We start from the raw sequence: 24,160 nt of genomic DNA on the forward strand, positions 1-24,160 counted from the left end.
CTCAGGACAATGAGCAGGGAGGTGGTTGGAGGAGGAGGGCAGACAGCCAGAGGAGTCCTTGGCCAGGCCATTCTCCTTTGCTGCTGAATGAGACAAAGATGCACGGGGGATTGGGGGGTCGGGGTGGAGGCAGTGATGGGTTTCATGCTGACCCAAGGTCCTACCTGATTGGCTGTGGCTGAAAAGTTTGTCCTGGGAGGAGGCTCCATCTGGCATTCTCGATCCTAGGGATCAATGACAGCAGAAAACCCACAGAAAGCCCTCAACCCCTTCTCACTTAACCTATAGTACATCCTTAGGAGAAGCATTTTGGTTGGAGCTGAGGGAGGGGTGGGACACAGGGCTGTGGAAGTAAAGGGAGGCCGGGACAAAGGATAGAATGATGAATTCGAAGCCCACACTTTTTTCCCACTCTAGCCTCCTTCAGAAGAAGATGAAGCTAGAAAACAGGGCCTGCAAAGCCTGATTGTGCCAGTTTAACCAAGATAAATTCCAAGTGAGGGATTGACAGATCTGCAAGAAGCCAGCCCTGGGCACAGAGGTCAGCCTCTGGCAGGCCATTGGACTAATGTCCCTCACCCTGAGAAGGCTTCTCCCTAATACTAGGGTCTCTGGCTTCACCAGGGGAGTGTGCTCCATCCCCATTGTCTATCACCCAGATTACTGGATGTCAGAGTGAGCACCACACAGGGTGATGAGGTCCTGACAAAAACTTACCCTGTAGGCCTCACCCTCCATCGTCAGATTCATCTCTGTAGAACACCGCCCTCACTCACGTATATGAATCTCTTACCTAAAACCCTGAGAGGCTCCCTCAGTCTGGTTCTCAGGATCCTCCATACTTACAAGTCACGGAATCTTTCTGGCCTTTTCCAGCTGGTCTACCACAGAGACCATCAACTTCAGTCAAACTGGCTCCTAGGTCCTTTTCCCCAGCACACTGTAGTCCCCTCTCTCCTCCCCAGGTCCTGATTTCTACCCCTCTTCAAAGCTCAGCTAAAGTTTCAGCCTCTCAGTGGAGTATTGGGGGCTCTAGCCTCCTTGCTACTCCCTCTGAACTCCTGTCTGGATGGCTTACAGGGACCTGAACACACAGTCCCAGCTCTCCTTGAAGAGATAAACTATGGTGTCTGCCCTCTCACCCCTGCAAGGCTGAGGGCTGCAGAGGCCAGGGTCAGGTCTGATTCTTCCCTGCCATGCACAGTGCAGAGCTGCAAAATAAAGGGGCTGGGATGGGGGCTGCTCTACCCGAAGAGGGTTGTTGAAGGTCTGTGAGGCCCTCTCACTGAAGTTGAACTTGTTAGTGAGCTTTCGCTCCTTGGGCTGCTTAGGAGTCATCAGTTCTTCTTCTGTCACATTTTCAGCTACCTAGAAATAAAGACCCAGAGGATCAGGACTCAGCTGTGAGAAGGAGGTGGCAGGGAATTGGGAGCTGGGGGTAGTCCTGTGCTGGGATAGGATGCAGGTAAGAGAGAATGATGCTGCTGGATGCATTGGTACCTGCAGTCTCTAACTTCTCACTTCAGCATCCCTCCTCCCACCCCTGAGTCTTCCCTGAAGTCTCCATCCACAGCTCATGCTGAAAGGGGAGGATGGAGTGTAATATTATACTGTACCCCAGTTACAGGCACATCGGTTTGACTCTCAGCTTCAGTTTCTGCTTCTTTGGGCTCTTCGTCTTCTTCAAAGTTTTCTGTATCTGAAAGCATCACCTTGACAGACTCCTGAGAACCTTGGTAGGATATTGCCAATGAGCCCAAAGTGCAGGACTGCTCCCCCAATCTCTGGCAAGGAGGGCCTTCTTAGGTCCTGCCTCTCAGACCCTGCCTGTCCCCCAGGTTCTCGTTGGTCTGAGTATTCATGGATTAGCTCCCAGACCCATTCAGGCAGCCAGCTATTGTAAAGGCTCTACAAAGTGGCCTAGGGATCTACTCCATAGAGTGACCAGAGAAAGGGGATGAGGCTCAGGGAAGCAGCCTCAGGCTGGCCCAGAGGTCTACCTGCCACTAACTCGTCGCGGTAGTGCTGTCGCCGTCCTTCATCCGAGTCTTTGGGGACCAGGTTCCCAACCTGGCTGAAGTGAACTGCTAGTTGGTCCACAAAGCCAATAAGCTTATATGTGCCTTCCTAAGAAGAGAGGGAACTGAGTCAGACCAGGAGTCCCCAAAAGGGTTGGAGTCAAAATGTAGTCTGCCTTCATTCTCTAAGGCCAAAGACAGTCCATCTTGTTACAGTAAATATAACTCACCAAATTCTCAGTTAACTGGAAGTTTTTACTGCATTTCAGTTTTAAAAAGAGGAAGCAAATGAAATCAAATATTTTTTAAAGTTCCTGTCAATGATTTGTTTTAGAATACCTTCCTTTTCTAACTTCAAAGAGCTCCAGATTTACGCATCACCAGCTCGGGTGCCTTGTCTCCTACGTCCATGCCAAGGAATCCCAGTTCACCTGCCTCACCACTGACCCTGGTCAGGTCAGACATAGTCATCAAACACATGTGGCATGACCCTCTCTCCACTGTATTTAGTGGGTTCCAGGGCTGGATAGATCCTCAGAGACAGTCAAATTCCCAATCCCCCTGTTCCATACAAGAGGATCACAGAGATTCAGAGAAGGTTTGGGTTTGGCACTTGTCCAGGTTGCACAGCAAATGAGAAGCAGAACTAGGCCTAAAGCCCAGGCAACTTTATTCATTTATCCTTCAGCAAATAATTTTTGAACAGCCAGTATGTGCCAAGTATTTTCTAGGGGCCTGGACTATAAAGCTGAGCAAAAGCAGACACAGTCTCTGCCTTTATAGACCCCATAGTCTGGTTCCTCTGGACTGCCTCCTCATTGATCAGCATCCTAGCAACCCATAAAATTAACTTTGAGAAACAGGGCTTCTTCTTCTTTTAAAACAGTTCTGTCCAACTCTTTCAAGTTATACAGAAAATAATTATATTTCTATGGCACACTGGGGTAAAGTCAGCAGAGGAAACCACCTCACGGGCTCCAGCTGTACCAGATTTACCTGCCTATGGAGGGCTAGAAGGATTGCTATCACACAGGCCGGGAAGCTCGGCCTTAAAAACTCACCACCAAGCCCTTCCTCTCCCAGAAACTCAGATGGATGGAGAGACGGGACAGTGAGGTGGTTAAGAGCATGGTCTTCGGAGCAGGTAGAATTGGGTTCAAATCCTTATTCTGTCCGTAATTATCTACATGACCTTGGGCTTAACCACCTAAGCCCTAATTTCTTCACCTACAAAATAAGGATAATTTGCACAATAGTTGTAAGTATTGAAAAATAATGAAAACAATCTGTTAACACAGTGCCTGACACATAATAAGTCCTCAGTATTAATGCTCAACAAAAATAGTAACTATTATCCTGATGAATTTTCCATATAGGTGTCATTTGAGATTTCACCTTCATCCTGTCCCCAGTTGACTGCAACCATCTTCAGTTTAGGAAAGAAATTCAGACTCCATTGCTTCTGTGAAAGGAGGGGAGGCATGCCTAGATCAGAACCATTTGCCTCCTCACTCCAGCACATCAAAGGAAAGCAGCAGCTCTGAAGACTCTTGGATTTCTCAGGGCCAAAAAGATGGAGACTAGCTCTGTTGGAGAATTCCAGGTAGGCCTGGGAGACTGTTGGAAGGTTGGGTAAGGTAAGCCTTCCTGGGAGCTTAGGGCTACCCATCTGGTAGTTGACTCAAGGGAGGGTCAAGAGGAGTACCGACAAGGCAGCACCAATCCTCTGACTATAGCATGCCTTCCATGGCCAGCACACTGAGTCCTAGAGAGACCCTCTTTCAGATGTCCAGAAGGACAGGAGCCCGTAGAGTGCACCATGCTCCGGCATAACATCAGGGAGGGTGAGGCAGGTTCCCTTTGACCTTTACAGGCTGCCCAAGGGAGGCCATTAGCATAACTCATGAGCAGCATCTTTTGAGAAACACATCTGGATTTGTTGCAACCTTTTGGTGGAGAGGTTGACTACACAATCTTATATAAGAAGCAGTGCGTTTAAGAAATTTTTCACAAAAATAGGTACACAAATGTTCATAGCAGCATTATTTACAATAGCCAAAAAGCAGAAACAATCCAAATGTCCACCAACTGATGAATGGATAAATAAAACATGGTATGTTCCTAAAATGGAATATTATCTGGCAATAAAAAATGAAGTACTGACACAAGCTACAACATGGATGAACTGAAAACATGCTAAGTGAAAGAAGCCAGTCACAAAAGACCACATATTATATGATTCCATTTATATGAAATTTCCAGAACAGGCAAATCTATAGAGACAGAAAATAGTTTAGTGGTTGCCTAGAACTAAAAGGGATGGAGAAGTGGGGAGTGACAGCTAAGAGGTGTGGGATTTCTTTTGGGGAAAGTGAAAATGTTCTAAAATTGATTGTGGCAATAGTTGCACAATCTGTGAATATACTAAAAACCATCAAATTGTATACTTTAAATGGGTGAATTGTATGGCATGTAAAGTATCTCAATAAAACTGTTTTTTTAAAAAGGAAACAAAAAAAGAAACTTGTTGTCTCCAGGGAAGAGGACAGACCAGGGAGGGAGGTTAGATTTTCACTGATTTTCTTTTTTTTAATCTTTTGCAATTTGTACCATGAGTTTCTATTACACATTCAAAATTTAATACATATTTATTTTTAAAAAAATTTTAAGCAGCAGTGTAATGTTGCTTTGGAGTCAGACAAACTATTCCTAATCTTGCTTTGAATCTTGGCTGTGTGACTTTTGCAATGTGTTTTATCTAATTTAACCCCAGTTTCCAAAAAATGAAGATAGAAATAGTTCCCATATCAAAGAAATGTGAGGATTATATGTGATATCCTATGTAAAAGATCTAATATAGGATCTGAGACTGGCGAATAGTAAGCATAGAAAAAATGGGTCTCAAAATAATGAAATAAAAAGCATATGCATCACTTCCACTTTAGCTCAAAATGTACCTTGAAATTCTCCTCAGTTCATTCCCCCAGGAGCTGACCTTGCTATGGCTGAAAACAGTGTTGTCCTCCATAAAGACATGCCATATACGTGTCTATCAAGTGAGAACTTACCCCACACTGTGTGTATTAAAGGAAGGCCCTGACAGGGTCACCTGCCTGCTTGGCTGTGAAGTCAGGAGATGCTGGGACCCAGAGCCTGCTGGGACTTCCTCTAAGGCAGGAATGCTGGGTAGGGGTGGGGGAGGCCAGCTCCTTACCTTCCAGAAGGGAGTTTGTACTCCACCCAGGTGTCTGGCTGGAAGAAAACCCAGCTTCTGAAGACCCAATAGTTTACCTCAGTGAAAAACATGTTATACATATTGGAAAAGTATTTTTCTAACCAAATTATTTATTTCAAGATTCTTGAAGAGAGTGGCTCTGCAGGGCATTTGAGACACTGTAATTAGCAAGATTACAAGGGAGATTCATAAAGAAATTTCAAAAATCTCTGGAAAATTCCATGTAAAATCTCAGGATTCTAGCCAATTCTAGTTTAGAAGTAATCTCTTCTAGAACAGCAGAGAGGCTTTTGCAATGTAGCAAGTCACTGCCATTCCAAGAAGAATACAGAGGCCCTTGCCCAGGAGGAGATGACTTACTTTGAAGCTGTACCTGACAATGTTCTGGGGTGCGTGTGGGTTATTGGCTGTCAGGATCCGGGTGAACTCCTCTTTTAACTCCTGAAGGAGAGAAATACCAAGAGGATCATACATGAAGGTCCCCCACTCCTTCTGACAGTGGAAGGAGCCCCTCCCCGATACCCCCAGCATATCAGTAGACATCTCACACCTGAGTTCTGTTCAGGCTCCTAATCAGTTCTATGGAAGAACACATCTCTGAAGCTGGACAAGGTAGAAGCAGCAAGGATAGAAGGTTGCTTACTCACCGCATCAGTCAACTCCAGCTGGTCAGGGGGTCTAACTGTGGCTTTGGACTGGGTCCATTCATCTGTCCCTTCTCCCACTTCAGTCCCTGAATCTTCATCCTGAACCAAAACCTCACATGAGGGTTGGGAGTGTCTGATTTACTGGGATAAGCATGCAGTGCTGCAGGAAGCCCTTTCAATGACAAATCCTCTCAGAAGCCAAGCTCTGCCCCTTGTACATAGAATACAAAATATATAACAGATCATTCATGGAAGAGTCCAAAAGAACTCCTCAAGCTAGAGTTCTCATTGCCTGGAAGATCATGGCCACCTCCACCCTCGGGGTCAGGGATAAGCTGGAACATTGTGGTGGATCTTTGGCCCCAGTAGGGGGACCAGAAGAACTGGCTCCTCCCCGCTGCTTTCCATAAAGCCCAGAAGCTAATGCCTAGGACCAGCTGCCAAAAGCAGGGCTTTACGCAAAGTGGCTTAGACATAAGAAAGGACATAACGCTGTTCTTTAAACTACTTCAACTCTAATTTATATTTTGCCTTCCAATCTGCCATCTTAAGGTTCTCTTAAAGCAATACTCTCTGTTCTTGCTTACTTTAAGCCTCACAGTCCCATTAGGTCCTTGGAGCAAAAAAATCAAGGACTAGAAATTTTGTCTTTCTCTGATAGACAAGTTAAACACCTTGCCAAAATGGCTCATGACATATTTAAAAGAACGTTCACCCTCACTAGCAATCAAAGACATGCAAAATAAAACAATGCATTTTTCACCATGAAAATGGCAAACTATAAAATAAACAACCAAACAAAACTAACATCCAGCATTGGTTGAGGTTGTGAGAAGACGGGCATCCATAAATTAGCACAACCTTTCTAAAGAGAAATTTGGAAATATTTTTACAAGTCTAATAACTGTTTATACTGTTTGACCAAAATTTCCATGTGCAGAAATTTATATTAAGGAAATAGCCAAGGACATGTCCAGAGATTTAGATGTACAGATGTTTGTTAGAGGATTGATCACAATAGTGAAAAAGAGGAAACAACTAAATGTCCCACAATGGGGCATGGTTGAACAAATTATGGTATGGTCCTAAGGGATATATGGTAAAATATTATGCAGTAATTGCAAATGAGGCTTTAAAAGTATATTTATTAGCAGTGGAAGATACTCTATTTTATGTAAAAACAGGTTATAAAATAACATATATGGTTTGATTACACTTAAAAGTAAATAATATAATTTTTATATATGCATAAAAATATCTGGGAGGATATAACATCACATGTTAACTAAGAGGTTATCCCAGGGAGGTAGGTGTAAGTGTGATTTTAACATTTTTCTTTTAGCTCATTTGTATTTCCTAAAAATATATAGCTAATATTTTCAACATGAAAAATGCTATTAGCATCTTGCTGAGAGACTGCGGTGGTCTCAGCACTTACTCTCTTCCTGGTTCCTCTGCTTATGTTGATGCTCTGAAGGAAAAACAGAAACAGAAGGTAAGTCACAGTGAATAGACATGGGAATATCATAAACAGAATTACAGGGAGGCTTCCGTCCAGGGATCTTGCAAACAAAGGACGTGGAGCTTTCCCAAGTCTCAGAAACAGTGTCAGTGGTACTCTCAGTGGCAGCATGTGCTTCTCAGCCCGTCCAAGGAGGTCCTGTATCTGAGGCAACCCCATCTCAGCATCAGTGGACTGACCTATGAAGAGCAACCAGGTAACTTAGCACTGGGCATTTTTCATTTTTAACTAGTTCAACAAATGTTTTAAAAGCATATTTTAGGTGCTCAGCTCTGTACTAGTCAATAAGGGGAGTTCAAAGGCATATTATATTCATAAACACTTATTTGGGATGAACATAAGCTCTTTTTGAGCAGGTACTTTGTTTGCTTTGTACACTGCTGCATCCCAGCATCTAGAGCAATGCTCAGAACATAGTAGGTGTTATTGAATAAATGGGTGAATGCCATCAAAACCTATTAGTCATCATAACCCTGGGAAAACTGTTTTTCCTCTTTGGGCTTCAGTTTCCTCATCAGCAAAATGCATCGAATTAAATACGATGACCTTCCAATTCTAACATGCTAAAATTTTATGTTCTCAACAGTGGCTTGCTCAATCCAATTTGATAAACAATTTGTGGAGGATTTATTTATGTGTCAGACACTAACCTAAGCAGTGGACAAAGACAGAGAAAGATGAGGTCCCTATCGCAGTTTGCTCAGGGTCCATGGAGGAGAGATGAGTGTGATCAATGCTCCTTGCTCGCTCACTCGCTCACTCACTCAACATATGATCCTTCAGAAGCTGGCTCTGTGCCAGCAATGGAGATGTGTGTGCACGGGGTGCTGTAGGAGTGCCCGGGGCACCTACCCAGCCTGGAGTGCACAGCAAAGGCTTCCCAGGGTGGCCGATTCTTAGCTGGGTGTCAAAGGACAAGTATGCATTGATTAGATGGAGAAAATATTTTTCAGAAGGAGAACAGGAAGTACAAACGCAAGAAAAGAACAATGACAGAGACAGTAAAATGTTCCACCAAACAAACAAAAATTTCACAATGTATATAAAGAAAAGTGTTTCAGATGATCAAGCACGAGGGAGATGAGTGGGGGCTGGAGATGTGAGAGAGGAGCTCTTGGAAGAAGCAGGCCAGAACATTGAAGGAGGGGTCAAGGCAGCAGAGGAGCCAAAGAAAATACGTTGGTGGCAGCATGGCACATTGGAAAGAGACCTCTGCTCCCAGCTCTGTCACTGGCCACTTATCTCATCTTGGGGAAGTCTCTAGGGCTTGATTTCCCAAATGCAAGGTGAGGGAGTTAGACTAGATGGGCTCTGTAGTGGATTGAATGTTCCCCTGAACTCACTGAAGCTTGAATTACGTCCCCCAAGTTTTATGTATTAAAAACTTGGCCCCCACTGTGACTATTGGGAGGGTGGGAAATCCTATTATGGTAATTGAAAGGTGGGGCCTTGGGGAGGTGATTAGATTGTAGGACCATGCCATAGTGATTGGATTAATAATGGTGGTCAGGGGCATGGTTCTGAGGGTTTTAAAAAGAGAGTGAATGAGGAGGTTACTCTGTGCTCTCTCTGCTCCGCCATTTTCGCAGTGTGATATCATGCCATCACTGTTGTCACCACCAAGGCCTTCATCAGCTGTGTTCCCTGGGCTTTGGACTTCCCAGCCTCAGAAACTGTAAGCAATAAATTTTGTTTTCTTTATAAAATACTCAGTTCTGTGGATTTTGTTATAAACAGCAGAAACGAACTAATACAGCTCCCAGCTCTGTCATTGACCACTTATATATATCATCTTGGGGAAGTCTCTGGACATTGGTTTCCCAAATGAAAGGTGAGGGAGTTAGACTAGATGGGCTCTTACAGCTCTTACATGATAAGATCTTTAGGAAAGGCCTGGATGGTGGAAGGGAGGAAAGGGATTCCAGGGGAAGAGAAAAGCATGTCTCAACTTGGATTGGGATTGTTGCTGGTAGGGTGGGTAGCAGGATTCAAATTTCTGCCAGATTTCCAAGGTTTCCAGTGATGGGAACCCGTCTCTGAGGCTAAACCACATGAGCCAGAAAGCTGCTTTCCTTTGAAGAGCCCCTGATCCCTAAGGTAATGGGATGGAAGTATCACAATGGCCAACAGCTTTCCAGCCCACAGCACAGTGCTGGAGGGCCAATCCCAACCCAAACCACCAGCCTTACATAGAAAATGAGATCCAGTTACCACTGTCCCCTATAAATATGTCTGTAAAATATTTATCCAGCAATAAAAGATCTGACAAGGCAATTTGAGTGTAATTGTTTTTGGCAGTTGGAAATATTTCAATTAACACTCTATAAAAACCACACTATAATAAATGCAAAACAGGCCAATGAAATCAGCTTCAGCCCTGGCTTCCCAACCATGGCAAAGGAGATTGAAAGTCAGGCTGCCACTTTGGGCCCTTGGTCTTCCAGAAGGAGATGCTTGAGATAGACAGCCCGAATTCCTGAAAAGCTTTGGATGGTTCCTCCCAGAAGCCATCAAACCACAGAAGGAGAAAGCCCAGACTCCCTCCCCTGGCCCTCAGAACTTTATCATCTGGCCCCAGGTCTCCACTCTGGTCTGCTCTCCCACTCCCTGCATCCTAGGACTCTGAGGTGCCGTCCAGTGAAGCTGCTCACAGTGCCTGAGCCTGGCCTGTACTTTCCCACCTCGCTCCCTTTGCTTTTTCTATTCCTCCTGCCAGGAAAACCATCTTCCCCACCCCCCTCCCTGCTTCCACTATCACTGCCTGACAACCCCTATCCAACCAGCCTCTGCTAGTCCTTTATCTAACTCCTCCTGACAGGTTACCACCTCTCTCCTACCTCCCTCTACTCTTCCTTTCCTCACTTTGAGCAAAGCTCTCCTCCACCTTCCATCATCACCATAATTACTGGCTGTTGCGAGATTAAGGAAAAATATGTCTTCAAGTAGACACTCTACTGTCTCTGGGTTTTGGTTTACAAAAGGGGAAAGTAGTATGGAAAGAAACATAACACTGCGGTACACATGGGAGGCAGCTTGGCAGTTCTAGCAAGGGAGGCCCACCATTCTTATGCTATTGATCAAAGAAGGTTCTCTTCTCTTGGATAGGTCATTCTATTTGGCCAAGGGAGGCGTCTAATGTAGAAGTGAGGCAGAAAGGGGAAACCCGCCCAACCTGCCATGGTGGACAACTTAATGCTGGTGATCAATGGGATAACAAATGTCCCAGCCTGAACTCCTTCACAGTAGGGCATTTTTCTATTCTCAATGTCACAGATTTCAGTGTGAGCACCCTGAGGGCAGGATCTGTGTCTTATTCATCTTTGCACCACTAGCACAGAGCCTAGCACTTGGATGGAGTTCACTCGCCCTTACAAAGGTCACCAATAACAACTCAGCTGCCTAGTAGTCATTTCTTAGTTCTCTTAGAGGACCCGACATTGCCGAGGGCTTCCTCCCTCTTTCTTGAAACTTCTTCTCCACCTTTGTTACCATGTTCATGATCTCTCCAATGGCTCCTTCTCAATATCCTTATCCCCACCCAGGAATATATATATATATATGCTCGACCCTCTGGTCTTCTCATTCTACACATTCTCCTTGGGTGCTCTTATCCCCACGCATAGATTCATGTCCCACCTTACAATAAAACTCAAATCTATTTCTGTAGTTTAGACTTCCTAGAACCTCCTGTTTAAAATGATAGCAGAGTACTCAAACTTGGTATCTTCAAAACCAACCTCATTATGTTCTTTTTTCACCCCAAACTGCCCCCTCCTCCAGTATTTTCTATCTCACTCAAGTGTACCACCATCCATTTAGCCAGCCAGGTTGGAAATTGGTATCCATCAAAGATGCCCACCTTTCTTCACTCTCTCATTAGCATTATATTTCAAAGTCTAACAATTTCATATTATTAATGTGTTTCATAACTATCCTCTCCATTTACACCTCCTTTAATTCAGGCCCTTACTATCTTTTCCCTAACTACATTTAGTCTCCCTGACTCCAGTTTCTTTCTACTCTAATAATTACACCATTATTATCATTGTCAGCTATTGAGCACTTACTCTGGGCCAGTCATTTACTAAGCTGTTGATGTACATTATCTCATTTATTCTTCACAACCGTCTTGTGGGGTCGGAGCTATCATTATTCCTACTTTACAGATGAGGAAATTGAGGCATACAGAGATCAAGCAACTGACCCAAAACTGACTAGGATTTGAAGCCAAATTCTTAATCACTACCTATAAATAATCTTCCTAAAACATAAATCTGATCATGTCACCCTCCTGATTTAAAGCTCCCAAAGGCTCCCCATCCCATCAGCCATGAGATGAAGCCCAAACTCCTTAACATAACATCCACCTCATCTCCTACTCTTTTTCTCCAACAGCCATACTCAGTCACTTACAATTCTCCCTAAGCTCATGTAGGAAAGAGCCATGTAAGCAGGGAGAATGAGCCTGTGTGCTTAGCAGCCAGGTATGCTCTCTGAACCTTGGGCAGGTGAAAGTGACTGCCCTAGGAGGGACTGCCCACATAAAATGTCTCCTCTCTTTCTCCATAGCCACAGGATTTCTTTCCTGAACCATCTGACCTCACTGCTCTATGCCAAGTAAGATGCTACCAACTACCAACAATGATATCTGGCCACGATTAAAACCCTTCAGTCTGGCCAGCCTCTGCACGAGTGGGCCTGTAACCACCTTGTTCTTCTAGCACAGTTCTGGATCACCGCCTTGGCTCAGCATACTTTTGGATGATCTTCAGGTTAACATCCCTCCTAGCCTTAGCCTTTAGACTGTCCCCTTCCATAAGCAGCCCTTGGTGCAGCCCCACTTAGTCTGTCCTGGAACACTTGAGGAAGCCAAAGGCTAAGGAGTAGGTCCCAAAAAAGTCTGGAAAGTTGTGGAGAGGAGCTGAGAGAGAATAAGATAGCTGACAAGAGACATTCTCATGTACAGCCATAACATACCAAGAACAGAAGTTCGAAGTCTATCAGCCCAGCACAATCTGCAGAAGGTACAGGGGAGGGGAGGGGAAGGTGGGGAGCCGCTGATAACCATCACCATCCCTAGATGCAATCTAGTTTGTACTCACTAATAGCCAGGGACTGTGGTGGGCATTGTACAGTTGTTATACCCATTTCTCACAGCTTCCCTGCAAAGTGGGTAAAACTGTTCTCATTTTAAAGACAAGGATACTAAGAATTGTTCAGATCAAATGATCTGGTCAGTGGAAGGGTACTTCAAAAACAAAAATTCTGGTCAATGTGAGAGATGATTATCATCACCACCTGCTGGGCAATTACCTGCGCTTAGATATGTTTTGATTCATGACCCACTGAACAGTGTAAGCGATCTATTTTTCCCTGAGCATATTTTAGGGGTAAATAAGGAGATAAAAAATTCTTAAGCTGCTATCTATCATGAGCACATAACATTTAAAAATGAGCGTGTGATCAGATAGAGCGATGGAGCCCAAGTGTGGGCTTTGAAGTTTACCATAACTGGATTTGAGTCCCCACTCTGCTACCTGCTAGTTCTATGACTGTAGGCAAGTTACTTGTCATCGCCAAACCTCAGTATTCTTGTCTTTAAAATAGGCATCATAACGATACCCTCTCAGACAATCATAGACTTGTTATGAGGATTAAATAAGTCGAGGCACATAAAGTGTGAGTGGGTACCTGGCCAGAGTTCATGCCTAATAAATGATGGATGGCAGCATTACATTCCCATTTATAGACACTGCTCTGCCCTCAGCCAGTCAGGATCTGTGTGGCCTTTTGCCTACTAGGAAGCACCCACCCTAGGGATGACCAGAGCCTTCAGCATCTCACATCTCCACCAAACAGTTCAATGCTGAAATATGATTGTTCCTGGAAAGAGAAGCTTTTCGAAGCACGCAAACCCACAGATGTTATATCCTCCTTCCTGGGGCCCAGGAGACTTCGTTTACCATTTCAGTTATCTTGGTCCTTATTTTAAAACTCACTAACAGGTTTCCATTAAGCTAAACTGAAACTAAATACCTTACCAGCTTGCAGTTTCCATTTCTAAAATAGTAAGAGCTCTTAGTCCCAAAGGAACAGCAATTCACCAACAAATCTTCTTCCAGATACACTAAATGCATTTCAAATCCCAGAGACTAGTGTAGTGTCTAAAGCACACCGAAGGCACTCAATAAGTGTTTGTAATTGACAGAGATCTCAGAATTTTGAAACACTGGTATCCCATATAACACTACAGGCACTATCATACTCTGTCGTGGGAGTGCCAATTGATGCAAACTTTTTGTAGGATCATTTGGCAATATGTACCAACATCTAAAATGCATGTACTCCTCCATTCAGCAACTTTGTTTTCTTGAATTTTTCCTATAGAAATACATATACCTGCATAAGATGTATGTACAAAATTGCTTGCTGCAGAATTATTTGTAATATTTTTTAAATGGAAGAAACCTAAATTCATCAATAGGAGCCTAGTTAATAAAAATAAATTATTATTGCAATTCAATGCATATTTTTCAAAAATGACTATTATACAACATAGTGTCTATAGTTAATAACGATGTATTATATTCTTGAAAATTGCTAAGCAAGTAAATTTTAAGTGTTCCCACCACACACAAAAAATTATAAATATGTGAGGTAATGCATATGTTAATTATCTCAATCGAGTCATTCCACAATGTATAGATATTTCAAAATATCATGTTGTATGTGGTAAATATATACAATTTTAATTTTATTTGCCAATTGAAATAAAATTTTAAAAACAGTATATTACTGAAAAAATAAATAAAATACAAAGAATGAGGTAAAACTTTATGCGTTGTTATGGAAAGCACTCCAAGGTATATTGCTAAATAGAAAAGCAAGTTACAGAAAGAGATGACCCATCTGCTTACTTTAAGCATATATGTGCATGTGTATTTGAATATACATATAAAATTTCTGGAAGAATACTTATAATCTGTTGTTGTCCAGGCAGTGTGACTGGGGAACTGTGGGGAGGGGGACAAATATGAGGGTACTCCAAGAAGTTCATGGAATACTAGAATTAAAAAATGATATGAATCCTTTTGTGAACTTTTTGAAGTACCCTTGTATTGTTCACCTTATTATACTCATTGTCACAGTTTTAATATTTTAATTTATAATTTAAAATGTGAATTAGGAATTAAAAATCAACAAAGTACAGTGAAAGAGGTTTTTCTTTCTTATTAATGCAGTGTTAGAACCGTGCTCGGAATGCAGGAAAAGGGGATACAAGTCCAGCCCCATTCCTGCCTGGAAGCCCAGGAAGGCAGAAGCTAACTCTGTGGGACCCTTCCCATGTAAGGCTGCAGAAGGCAAGGCAGCATAGGGTTTAAAAGTTGGAGCTGTAAGGTAAGCCTTGGCTGGATTCCTGGCTCTTCCATGAACTACCTGTGAGACCTTGAGCAAAGTATTTAGACTGTAACCCTCATTCTCTCATCTATACGGTGGAGAAAAATGTTAGTGACCACCACATAGAATTGCTGTGAGGATAAAATAAAACAATGCATGAAGAGCACCAACTCAGAGCCCAGCACACAGTAAGCCCTCAAGTACTAGTGGCAATGTAAACACTGTGGTCATCATTTTATTATTTCATTGCAGTCTGCCAATAAGGCAATTGAGTCACATTCTGAGGGCATATAATAAATACTTGAAAAGTGTGTTGTTAGGTCCCAAGAACTCTATCAGAAAGGAGCATGTCAATCTCAGGGTGACCCGGCAGAGGGATGTCAATAAAAATAGTTTCCATTTATGTAGTATCTTTCAGTTTGCTAAGCATTTTTGAGAACATCTCATTTGAACTTTATAACAATCTTTTGTGGATGGGTGTTAAATTTTGTCATTTTTTTCTTGAATCTATTGAGATATCATCCGTGATTTTTCTCCTTCATTCTGTAAACATGATGAAATACTTTGATTTTTTAATGTTGAACTAACTTTGTATTCTTGGGACAAACCCCACTTGGTCTGATACATTATTCTTTCTATATATTGCTGAAACAGATCTGATAAAATTTTGTTTAAAATTTTTTGCATTTGTGTTGATGATGGATATGATATCAACCTATAATCTTTTTATGTAAGAGCTTTGATTTTGATATCAGGGTTATGCTGACATAAAATGAGTTGGGAATTTTCCCCTTATCCTCTATTTTCTGAAAGACTTTGTATGATTGGTATTATTTATTCCTTACATATTTGATACAATTTATCAGTGAAAGCATTTGTGGCTGGAGTTTCTTTGTGGAAAGGTTTTTAATTATGAATTCAATTTCTTTAATTGGTATGAGGTATTTTCCATTTCTTCTCATGTCAGTTAAGGTAAATTGTGTTTTTTAAGAAATTCATCCATTCCATCTAAGCTGATGAATTCACTGGAATAAAATTGTTGATAATATTCCCCTATGATCCTTTTTAATGTCTGTAGGATCTGTAGGATATCTCATTTTTCATTCCTAATATTGGCTATTGTGCTTTCTTTTTATCTTGATAAACCTTGCTAGGTTTTATCAATTTTAGTAATCCTCTCAAAGAACCAATTCCTGGCTTTGTTACTTTTCTCTATTGTTTTTCTTGTTACTCTGAAACAATAAAATAAATGAATAAGGGCCAGCCCGTGGCTCACTTGGGAGAGCGTGGTGCTGACCTTACCGGTCATCTTCTAAAAAATTTTTTAAATAAATAAATAAAATTGAATCAATAAAATAAAATTGCTTCTACTACTTTGGATTTAATTTGCTTATCTTTTTCTATATTCTTAAGGTAGAAACTCTGAACATTGATCTTAAGTATTTCTTCTTTTCTACCATAGCATTTAAAGTTATACATTTCCATTAAGTACAACTTTAGCAGCACTTCACAATCTGATATGCTATATTTTCATTACCATTCAATTAAAAATATTTTCCAATTTTCCTTGTGATCTTTTTGACCCATGGATTATTTAGAAGGGTGTTCTCTAATTTCTAAATATTTGGAGATTTTTTAAGGTATTGTTTAATTCTATTTTGCTCAAACTATTCCTAGTATGCTGAGATTCTTTTTTGTCATGGATGGATGTTGAATTTAAACTGAATTAAACTCTATAACATTTGAATCTTTTTTTTTTTTTAAAGATGACTGGTAAGGGGATCTTAACCCTTGACTTGGTGTTGTCAGCACCATGCTCTCCCAAGTGAGCTAACCGGCCTTCCCTATGTGGGATCCGAACCCGTGGCCCTTGGTGTTATCAGCACTGCACTCTCCCGAGTGAGCCACGGGCCGGCCCTGAATCTTCTGAAACATATTAAGACTTGTTTTATATGCCAGTATGTGGTTGGTCTTTGAGAACATTCTACAGTTCTTGGGTGTAATTTTCATATGCAGTTCTTGAGTGTAGTGTTCTATAAATGTTAATTAGGTCAAGTTAGTTAACAGCATTGTTCAGATCTTCTATACTTCTTAATTACTGAGAGAGAGTGTTAAAATTTTTAACTATCATAGAGGATTTCTATTTCTCCCTCTAGTTCTGTCAGTTTTGATTCATATATCTTGAAGTTCTAGTAATGAATGCATACATTTTGTGATTTTATATTTCCTCTTAAATTGTCCCTTTGTCATTATGAAATGTTCCTATTTATCTCTGGAAATACTTCTTGTCTTGAAGCCTACTTTGTCTGATAATGATAGCCACACAGATTTCTTTATGCTTGCATTTGCATGGTGTATTTTTCCCATTCTTTTATTTTCAACCTATGTGCTTGTGTTTAAACTATATCTTTTATAGGCAACATATAGTTGGGTCTTGCTTTTTTTCCCCCTAGCCTGATAAACTCTACCTCTTAATTGGAGGTATTGGTATGGTTGTCTTTACTATGCTGCTCTTCATTTTCTATCTTTTCCCCATTTTCTTTTGTTCCTCTGTTCATCTTCTGCCTTCTTTTGTGTTAATTGAATTTTTTACTATTCCATTTTATTTTCTCTATTGGCTTTCTAACTGTGCTATTTTGCACTGTGTGTGTGTGTGTGTGTGTGTGTGTGTGTGTGTGTGTGTACTCTAAGGTTTATAATATAGATCCTAAATTTACCATAATCGGCTAGGAATAAGTACCATATTACTTCATACTTCACAATATAATAACCTTACAACATCATAATTCCATTCACCACCACTATCCCATCCTTTGCCCTATTATTGTCACATATTTTATTTCTATAAGCCCCACCTGACAATTTTTTTAAGAAGATGGAAAGATATCCCATGCTCTTGGATTGGAAGAATCAACATAGTGAAAATGTCCATACTACCCAAAGTGATATACAAATTCAATGCAATCCCCATCAAAATTCCAATGACATTTTTCTCAGAAATGGAAAGAACTATCCAGACATTTATATGGAATAACAAAAGACCATGCATAGCCAAAGCAATGCTGAGCAAAAAAAATAAAGCTGGAGGCATAACACTACCTGACTTTAAACTATACTACAAAGCTATAATAACCAAAACAGTGTGGTACTGGCATAAAAACAGACACACTGATCAATGGAAGAGAATAGAGAATCCAGAAGTCAACCCACACACCTACAGCCATCTGATCTTTGACAAAGGCACCAAGCCTATACACTGGGGAAGAGACTGCCTCTTTAGCAAATGGTGCTGGGAGAACTGGATATCAACATGCAGGAGAATGAAACTAGACCCATACCTTTTACCATACACTGAAGTCAACTCAAAATGGATTAAAGAATTAAATATACACCCTGAAACAATAAAACTTCTTAAAGAAAATATAGGAGAGGCCAAGCCCGTGGCGCACTTGGTAGAGCGCTGCGCTGGGAGCGTGGCAACGCTCCCGCCGCGGGTTCGGATCCTATATAGGACTGACCAGTGCACTCACTGGCTGAGTGCCGGTCACGAAAAAACGACAAAAAAAAAAAAAAAAAAAAAAAAGAAAATATAGGAGAGGGCCGGCCCGTGGCTCACTCGGTAGAGTGCAGTGCTGATAACACCAAGGCCACGGGTTCGGATCCTATATAGGGATGGCCGGTTTGCTCACTGGCTGAGCGTGGTGCTGACAACACCAAGCCAAGGGTTGAGATCCCCTTACCGGTCATCTTTTAAAAAAAAAGAAAATATAGGAGAAACACTTCAGGGAGCAGGACTGGACACAGACTTCATGAATATGACCCCCAAAGCACGGGCAACCAAAGGAAAAATAGACAAATGGGATTATATCAAACTAAAGAGCTTCTGCACAGCAAAAGAAACCATTAACAGAGTTAAAAGACAACCAACAGAGTGGGAGAAAATATTTGCAAAATATACATCTGACAAAGGATTAATATCCAGAATACACAAGGAACTCAAACAACTTTACAAGAAAAAAACAAGCAACCCAATTAAAAAATGGGCAAAAGAGCTAAGTAGGCATTTCTCTAAGGAAGATATATGAATGGCCAACAGACATATGAAAAAATGCTCAACATCCAGGAAATGCAAATCAAAACCACACTGAGATACCATCTCACCCCAGTTAGGATGGCTAAAACCCAAAAGACTCTGAATGATAAATGCTGGCGAGGTTGCGGAGAAAAAGGAACTCTCACACATTGTTGGTGGGACTGCAAAACGGTGCAGCCTCTATGGAAAAATGATATGGAGGTTCCTCAAACAATTGCAGATAGATCTACCATATGACCCAGCTGTCCCACTGCTGCGAATATACCCAGAGGAATGGAAATCATCAAGCTGAAGGTATATCGGTTCCCCAATGTTCATCTCAGCACTATTTACAATAGCCAAGAGTTGGAACCAGCCCAAATGTCCATCATCAGATGAGTGGATATGGAAAATGTGGTATATCTACACAATGGAATACTACTCAGCTATAAAAAAGAATGAAATACTGCCATTTGCAACGACATGGATGGACCTAGAGAGGATTATATTAAGTGAAACAAGTCAGGCACAGAAGGAGAAATATCACATGTTCTCACTTATTAGTGGGAGCTAAAAATAAATAAATAAATTCTCACACACACACACACCAAAAAAAAAAAAAAATCAAGGGGGGGAAGAAGACATAACAGTTACAATTCCTTGAAGTTGATACGACAAGCAAACAGAAAGGACATTGTTGGGTGGGAGGGGGGCGAGGGAGGAGGGAGGGAGGTTTCGGTAATGGGCCACAATAATCAACCACATTGTATATCGACAAAATAAAATAAAAATAAAATGAGATACAATTTTTTTAAAAAAAGAAAATTAATAAAAGAAAAAAGTTAGTCTTTTATCTTTACCCACATGTTTATCATTACCAATACTTTTTGTCCTTCCCATAGATCAAGTTTCCATCAGATATAATTTTAATTTTCCTTCAAACTAAAGAACTTCCTTTAGTATTATTATTATTGTTGTTGCTGTTGTTGTTGTTATTATTATTATTATTTTGGCAGCTTTCCAGTATGGGGATCTGCACTCTTGACCTTGGTGTTATAACACTGTGCTCAAACCAACGGAGGTAAGTGGCCAGCTCCTAAAGAAATTCCTTTAAGATATCTTGTAGTGCATGTGTGATGATGACATATTCTCTCAGCTTTAGTTTATTTTAAAATGTATTTATCTCACCTTCCCTTTTTGAAGTGTGTTTTTGCTGGATATAGTATTCTGGGTTGACAGTAATTTTCTTTCAGTGCTTTAAATACATCATTTCATTGTCTTCAGGTCTCCATTGTTTATGAGAAGTCAGCCATAATTCATATCATTGTTCCCCTGTATAAATGTGCCACTTTCTCTGGCTACCTCCAAAATGTTACTTTTGTCTTTGGTGTTCAGTAGTTTGACTGTGGTGGACCTACACATAGTTTTATTTGTATTTACCCTGCTTGCAGCTCACTGAGCTTCTCATAATTCTATATATTTTCTACAAAGCTTGGGAAAATTTTGACCATTATTTCTTCAAATATTTCTTCCTCCTCTTTTTTCCTTCTGGTATTCCAACTACATTAATGTTCCAAATACATATATGATATATTCCCACAGGTTACTAAGGCTCTTTTTAAAAAAAATCCTGTTTCTTTTGTTCTTCAGATTGTATAATAGCTATGGATCCATCTTCACATTCAGCTGTTAGGCCCATCCAATAAATTTTTCATTTTTGATATCGTATTTTTCTATTATTTCCATTTTATGCTTAGATTCCCTATCTGTTCATTCATTAGGAAAATATTCTCTTTAAGTCCATAAATATATTTATAACAGCTTCTTTAAAGTCATTGCCTTCTAATTCCAACATCTGGGTTATCTCACTGGTAACCTCATGCTCTTCTTTGGATCTATCTCCCTGAGCTATGATCAAGAAATTGAACCCAGGAAGACAGTGAGGGTAAATGTGTAACTCATGATGGGTGTTTCCTTCCCTCAGGAATCACTGTCTTGTATTGTTCATTGCCCAATGCCTAAAAACAGTTGCCTCGGGCCAGCCCGTGGCTCACTTAGGAGAGTGTGGTGCTGATAACACCGAGGCCACGGGTTCGGATCCCTATATAAGGATGGCCGGTTAGCTCACTTGGGAGAGCGTGGTGCTGACAACACCAAATCAAGGGTTAAGATCCCCTTACCGGTCATCTTTTCAAAAAACAAAAACTAAAAAACAGTTACCTCATATATTGTGTCCAGGTTTATAGTTCTTGATAGAGGGAGGGAAAAGCCAGTCTGAATTACTCCATCATAGCCAGAATATAAATCCCCTGTATCAAGGTCTTTAAGAGTTTATATATAAGTTGTGCTGTATTTTAGAATTCATTGCAGAAATGTACTATGTTCAAGTTCCTACAGTAAAGGCTTTCATAAAGGACAGAACTTTTTGTAATGTAAATATTATCCCTGAATGAGGCACTGGACTAGGAGAAATCTGAGTCTCCTTCTTGCACAATTCATGAGAAAGAGATTTACCAGAAACAACACAGAAGTTACTTTAGAGTAAAGCAAGTTATATCTTGCACTGGAGGAGCCAAGGAAAGAGACTACCTCTTTCTATGGGAAACTGCCCTGCTCACAGCTTTGGCTGCTTAGAGAGCTACAGGATCTTGTCCCTCACTGACATAGCCTAGCATGAACAGATGAGCTAGGGTCAGCCAAATTCCCTCTCTAAGAGTTTGAACTAGAATTACAGAGGAAACCAGTAGTTGAATGGGGATATTGATGGAAATACTTGTGAGGTAGACAAAGGCCAGAGTGCAATAATGAGCTGAAACACACTAAAGTTATTAGGGAACAGAGACCATGAAAAAGCTGACTGGCAGGGAAATGAGAATAGGGAATGAAACATAGTTGCTAAGAGAAGTAGAGAGGCCCTCAGAGATATGGAGGAAGAAGTTGTTTCCTACACCTGTTTGAGAACAAATAGCTTTCCAATTCCAATTCTAGGCTATCTGTATATTTATAGTACTCATCCACCCCACACCCCAAGAAAAAACAAGTAAAAAAAAGAAAGAGAGATAATATAACACTCATCTACAAATTCCCACATATATACCTTTCCCCATCTTCTGCCCCCTTTTATTTGAAGTAACTTGGGTGAGCCTCTGTTCTTTTCAACTTAAAAAGTTTAACTAAAATATAAGTGTATTAGAATCTGCCAGGCCCATAAAGGGCAGGAAGAGTAGAGAACGTTTGGGCATTCCAGGTGGAGGGAGCAAAATCATTAATAAAGACACAGAGGCATGGAACGAGGTGTCTATGCAAGAATCAGCAGATTATTTTATCCATTTATACTCCAATTTGTCCCCAGACAAGATTTGAGGCTAAATACATGACACATTGAAAAAATAAAAATGAGAAAATGCATGTGAGGTAAAAATAAAAGTGGAAAAATAAGCTTAATACCAAGTAGGGTCCCTGTGTTAATCCTTTTTGTGTTGCTATAACAGAATACTTGAGACTGGGTGATTTATAAAGAAAAATGAAATTTATTGCTCACAGTTTCTGAGGCTAGGAAGTCCAAAGTCCATCTGCTGGTGATGACAGTGACTCAGGGGTCTCACATTGCAAGATGGTGGAAGCAGGGAGAGCAGAGAGAAAAAGACAGACTCTCCTCTTCTTTTAAAGCCCTCAGAACCATGCCCTGACCATAATTTTTAATCCATTCACTACTGCACAGTCCTACAATCCAATCACCTCTTTAAGGCACCATCTTTCAATTACCATAATAGGACTTCCCACCTTCTTAACAGTGACAGTGGGGGATAAGTTTTTAATACATAAAACTTGGGAGACATTTCAAGCCTCAGTGAGTTTGGGAGGGACATAATTCAATCCACTGCAGTCCCTACATAATTAGCAAGATTAGGCTGTTTTGACTAGGATGAAGGAGACATGAACTATTCTTCTGCAGGTCTGGAAAGAAAGGTTAGTGTTCAGAGTACTGTAGTACATACCCTTCCATCATTCATTTATTCACACAACAGCTAATTCATTGAGTCATTATTCATTCATGCAGTATTTAATAAGCATCTACTATGTGCCAGGTGCTAGGATGACAGCTGAAGAAAAACCAGGGTTGAGTTGGTTTCCACTCCCAGGGTTCTCAGATCTAGGAGGTGAGATAAATGGAGTCCATAAGCCCACCAAACAAACCTGAGTCCAGTGACTCCATGAGTAGGACAAAGTGTGGTGAGACTCAAAGCAGTGAAACCAAAGTTTGATCCATAGCTTTGTCCTTTGCTTGTGCTCCTCCATACAACTGTCAGTGTTCAGTGACTGGAAAGATTGAACTCCATACAAATTCCTAACCAGCAGAAAACAATTTCATGTGGCTCGCTCACAGCTGGAACCAGAGAATTAACATCACTCTAGCATCAGCTCTCAGGCTGCAAAGCCCAGCAATAAGCACAAGAGCCCTCTGCCATTTTTATTCAAGTACCTAGCATGTACTGAGTACTAATAATGTCCTAGACTCCACAGTACACAGGGGAGAAGACCAAGTTCTGGCCTCAAATGCTCACAGCTGTTTTGTAATTTGATAATTGTGCATGACAAACCTCAGGTCATAACTCTGAACATAATATGACTGTAATCATAACAAAATGGAACAGCTATTGGCAAAATTTGTTTTCCCGTTATCACTTCCAGAAGGAGTTCCATAACACTAGGGGAAGAGAAGAGAAAACTCTCTCAACCCCCCCCCCCGCCACTCAACCTCAAAATTATCATCACCTGCATCCATCTTTTCTCTTCTGTTACAAAGTGTTCCTCCTTCTGTTCACAACTGATCCAGTCCCATCTTCTCAGAGACTTTGCTATAGTCATTATTTATTATTTCTCTTTTATCTTCAACTCCATTCTCTATCTAGGGTCCTTCACCCCAGAATTTAATAAATTCAAGTCTTACTTTCATCTTTTCAAAAAATCCTTGCCTATATGGTTTTTATGCCTTCTTAGCTCAGTTCAGTCTAGCTTTTACCTCTGAAATTCCTTTTAAGGTCCCCAGTGACTTCCTATTTATTAAATCCAATAGCCATGTCTTATTACTTAACTTCATTGACACCTTAGCAGTATGCAACATAGCTGGCCACAGACTTTCACTAAAACACACTCTTCCTTTGGCTTATGGAACATTGTTTATCCTTGTTGTCTTCTTACTTCTCTGGTTACTCCTCTTATTCTCCATTTTGTACTCTTCCTCCTGTCCAAACCATAAATACTGGT

At 41.0% G+C, this 24,160-nt stretch overlaps 1 protein-coding gene across 1 annotated transcript in view; it reads right to left on the reverse strand.

Annotated features, from left to right (window-relative positions):
• The window catches only part of DNAI1 (dynein axonemal intermediate chain 1), a 59,234-nt gene that overhangs the window by 29,513 nt on the left and 5,561 nt on the right, over positions 1-24,160 (reverse strand). The window contains exons 3-8 of the mRNA XM_063081691.1: positions 5,901-5,999; positions 5,614-5,694; positions 2,001-2,127; positions 1,617-1,732; positions 1,249-1,368; positions 165-224 (exon numbers count right to left, since the gene is read on the reverse strand). Coding sequence (XP_062937761.1) covers positions 165-224; positions 1,249-1,368; positions 1,617-1,732; positions 2,001-2,127; positions 5,614-5,694; positions 5,901-5,999 — 603 coding nt within the window. The remainder of the gene's footprint in view (positions 1-164; positions 225-1,248; positions 1,369-1,616; positions 1,733-2,000; positions 2,128-5,613; positions 5,695-5,900; positions 6,000-24,160) is intronic.

The sequence above is a fragment of the Cynocephalus volans genome, chromosome 17 (genome assembly GCF_027409185.1).
Source record: "Cynocephalus volans isolate mCynVol1 chromosome 17, mCynVol1.pri, whole genome shotgun sequence".
NCBI lineage: Eukaryota > Metazoa > Chordata > Mammalia > Dermoptera > Cynocephalidae > Cynocephalus > Cynocephalus volans.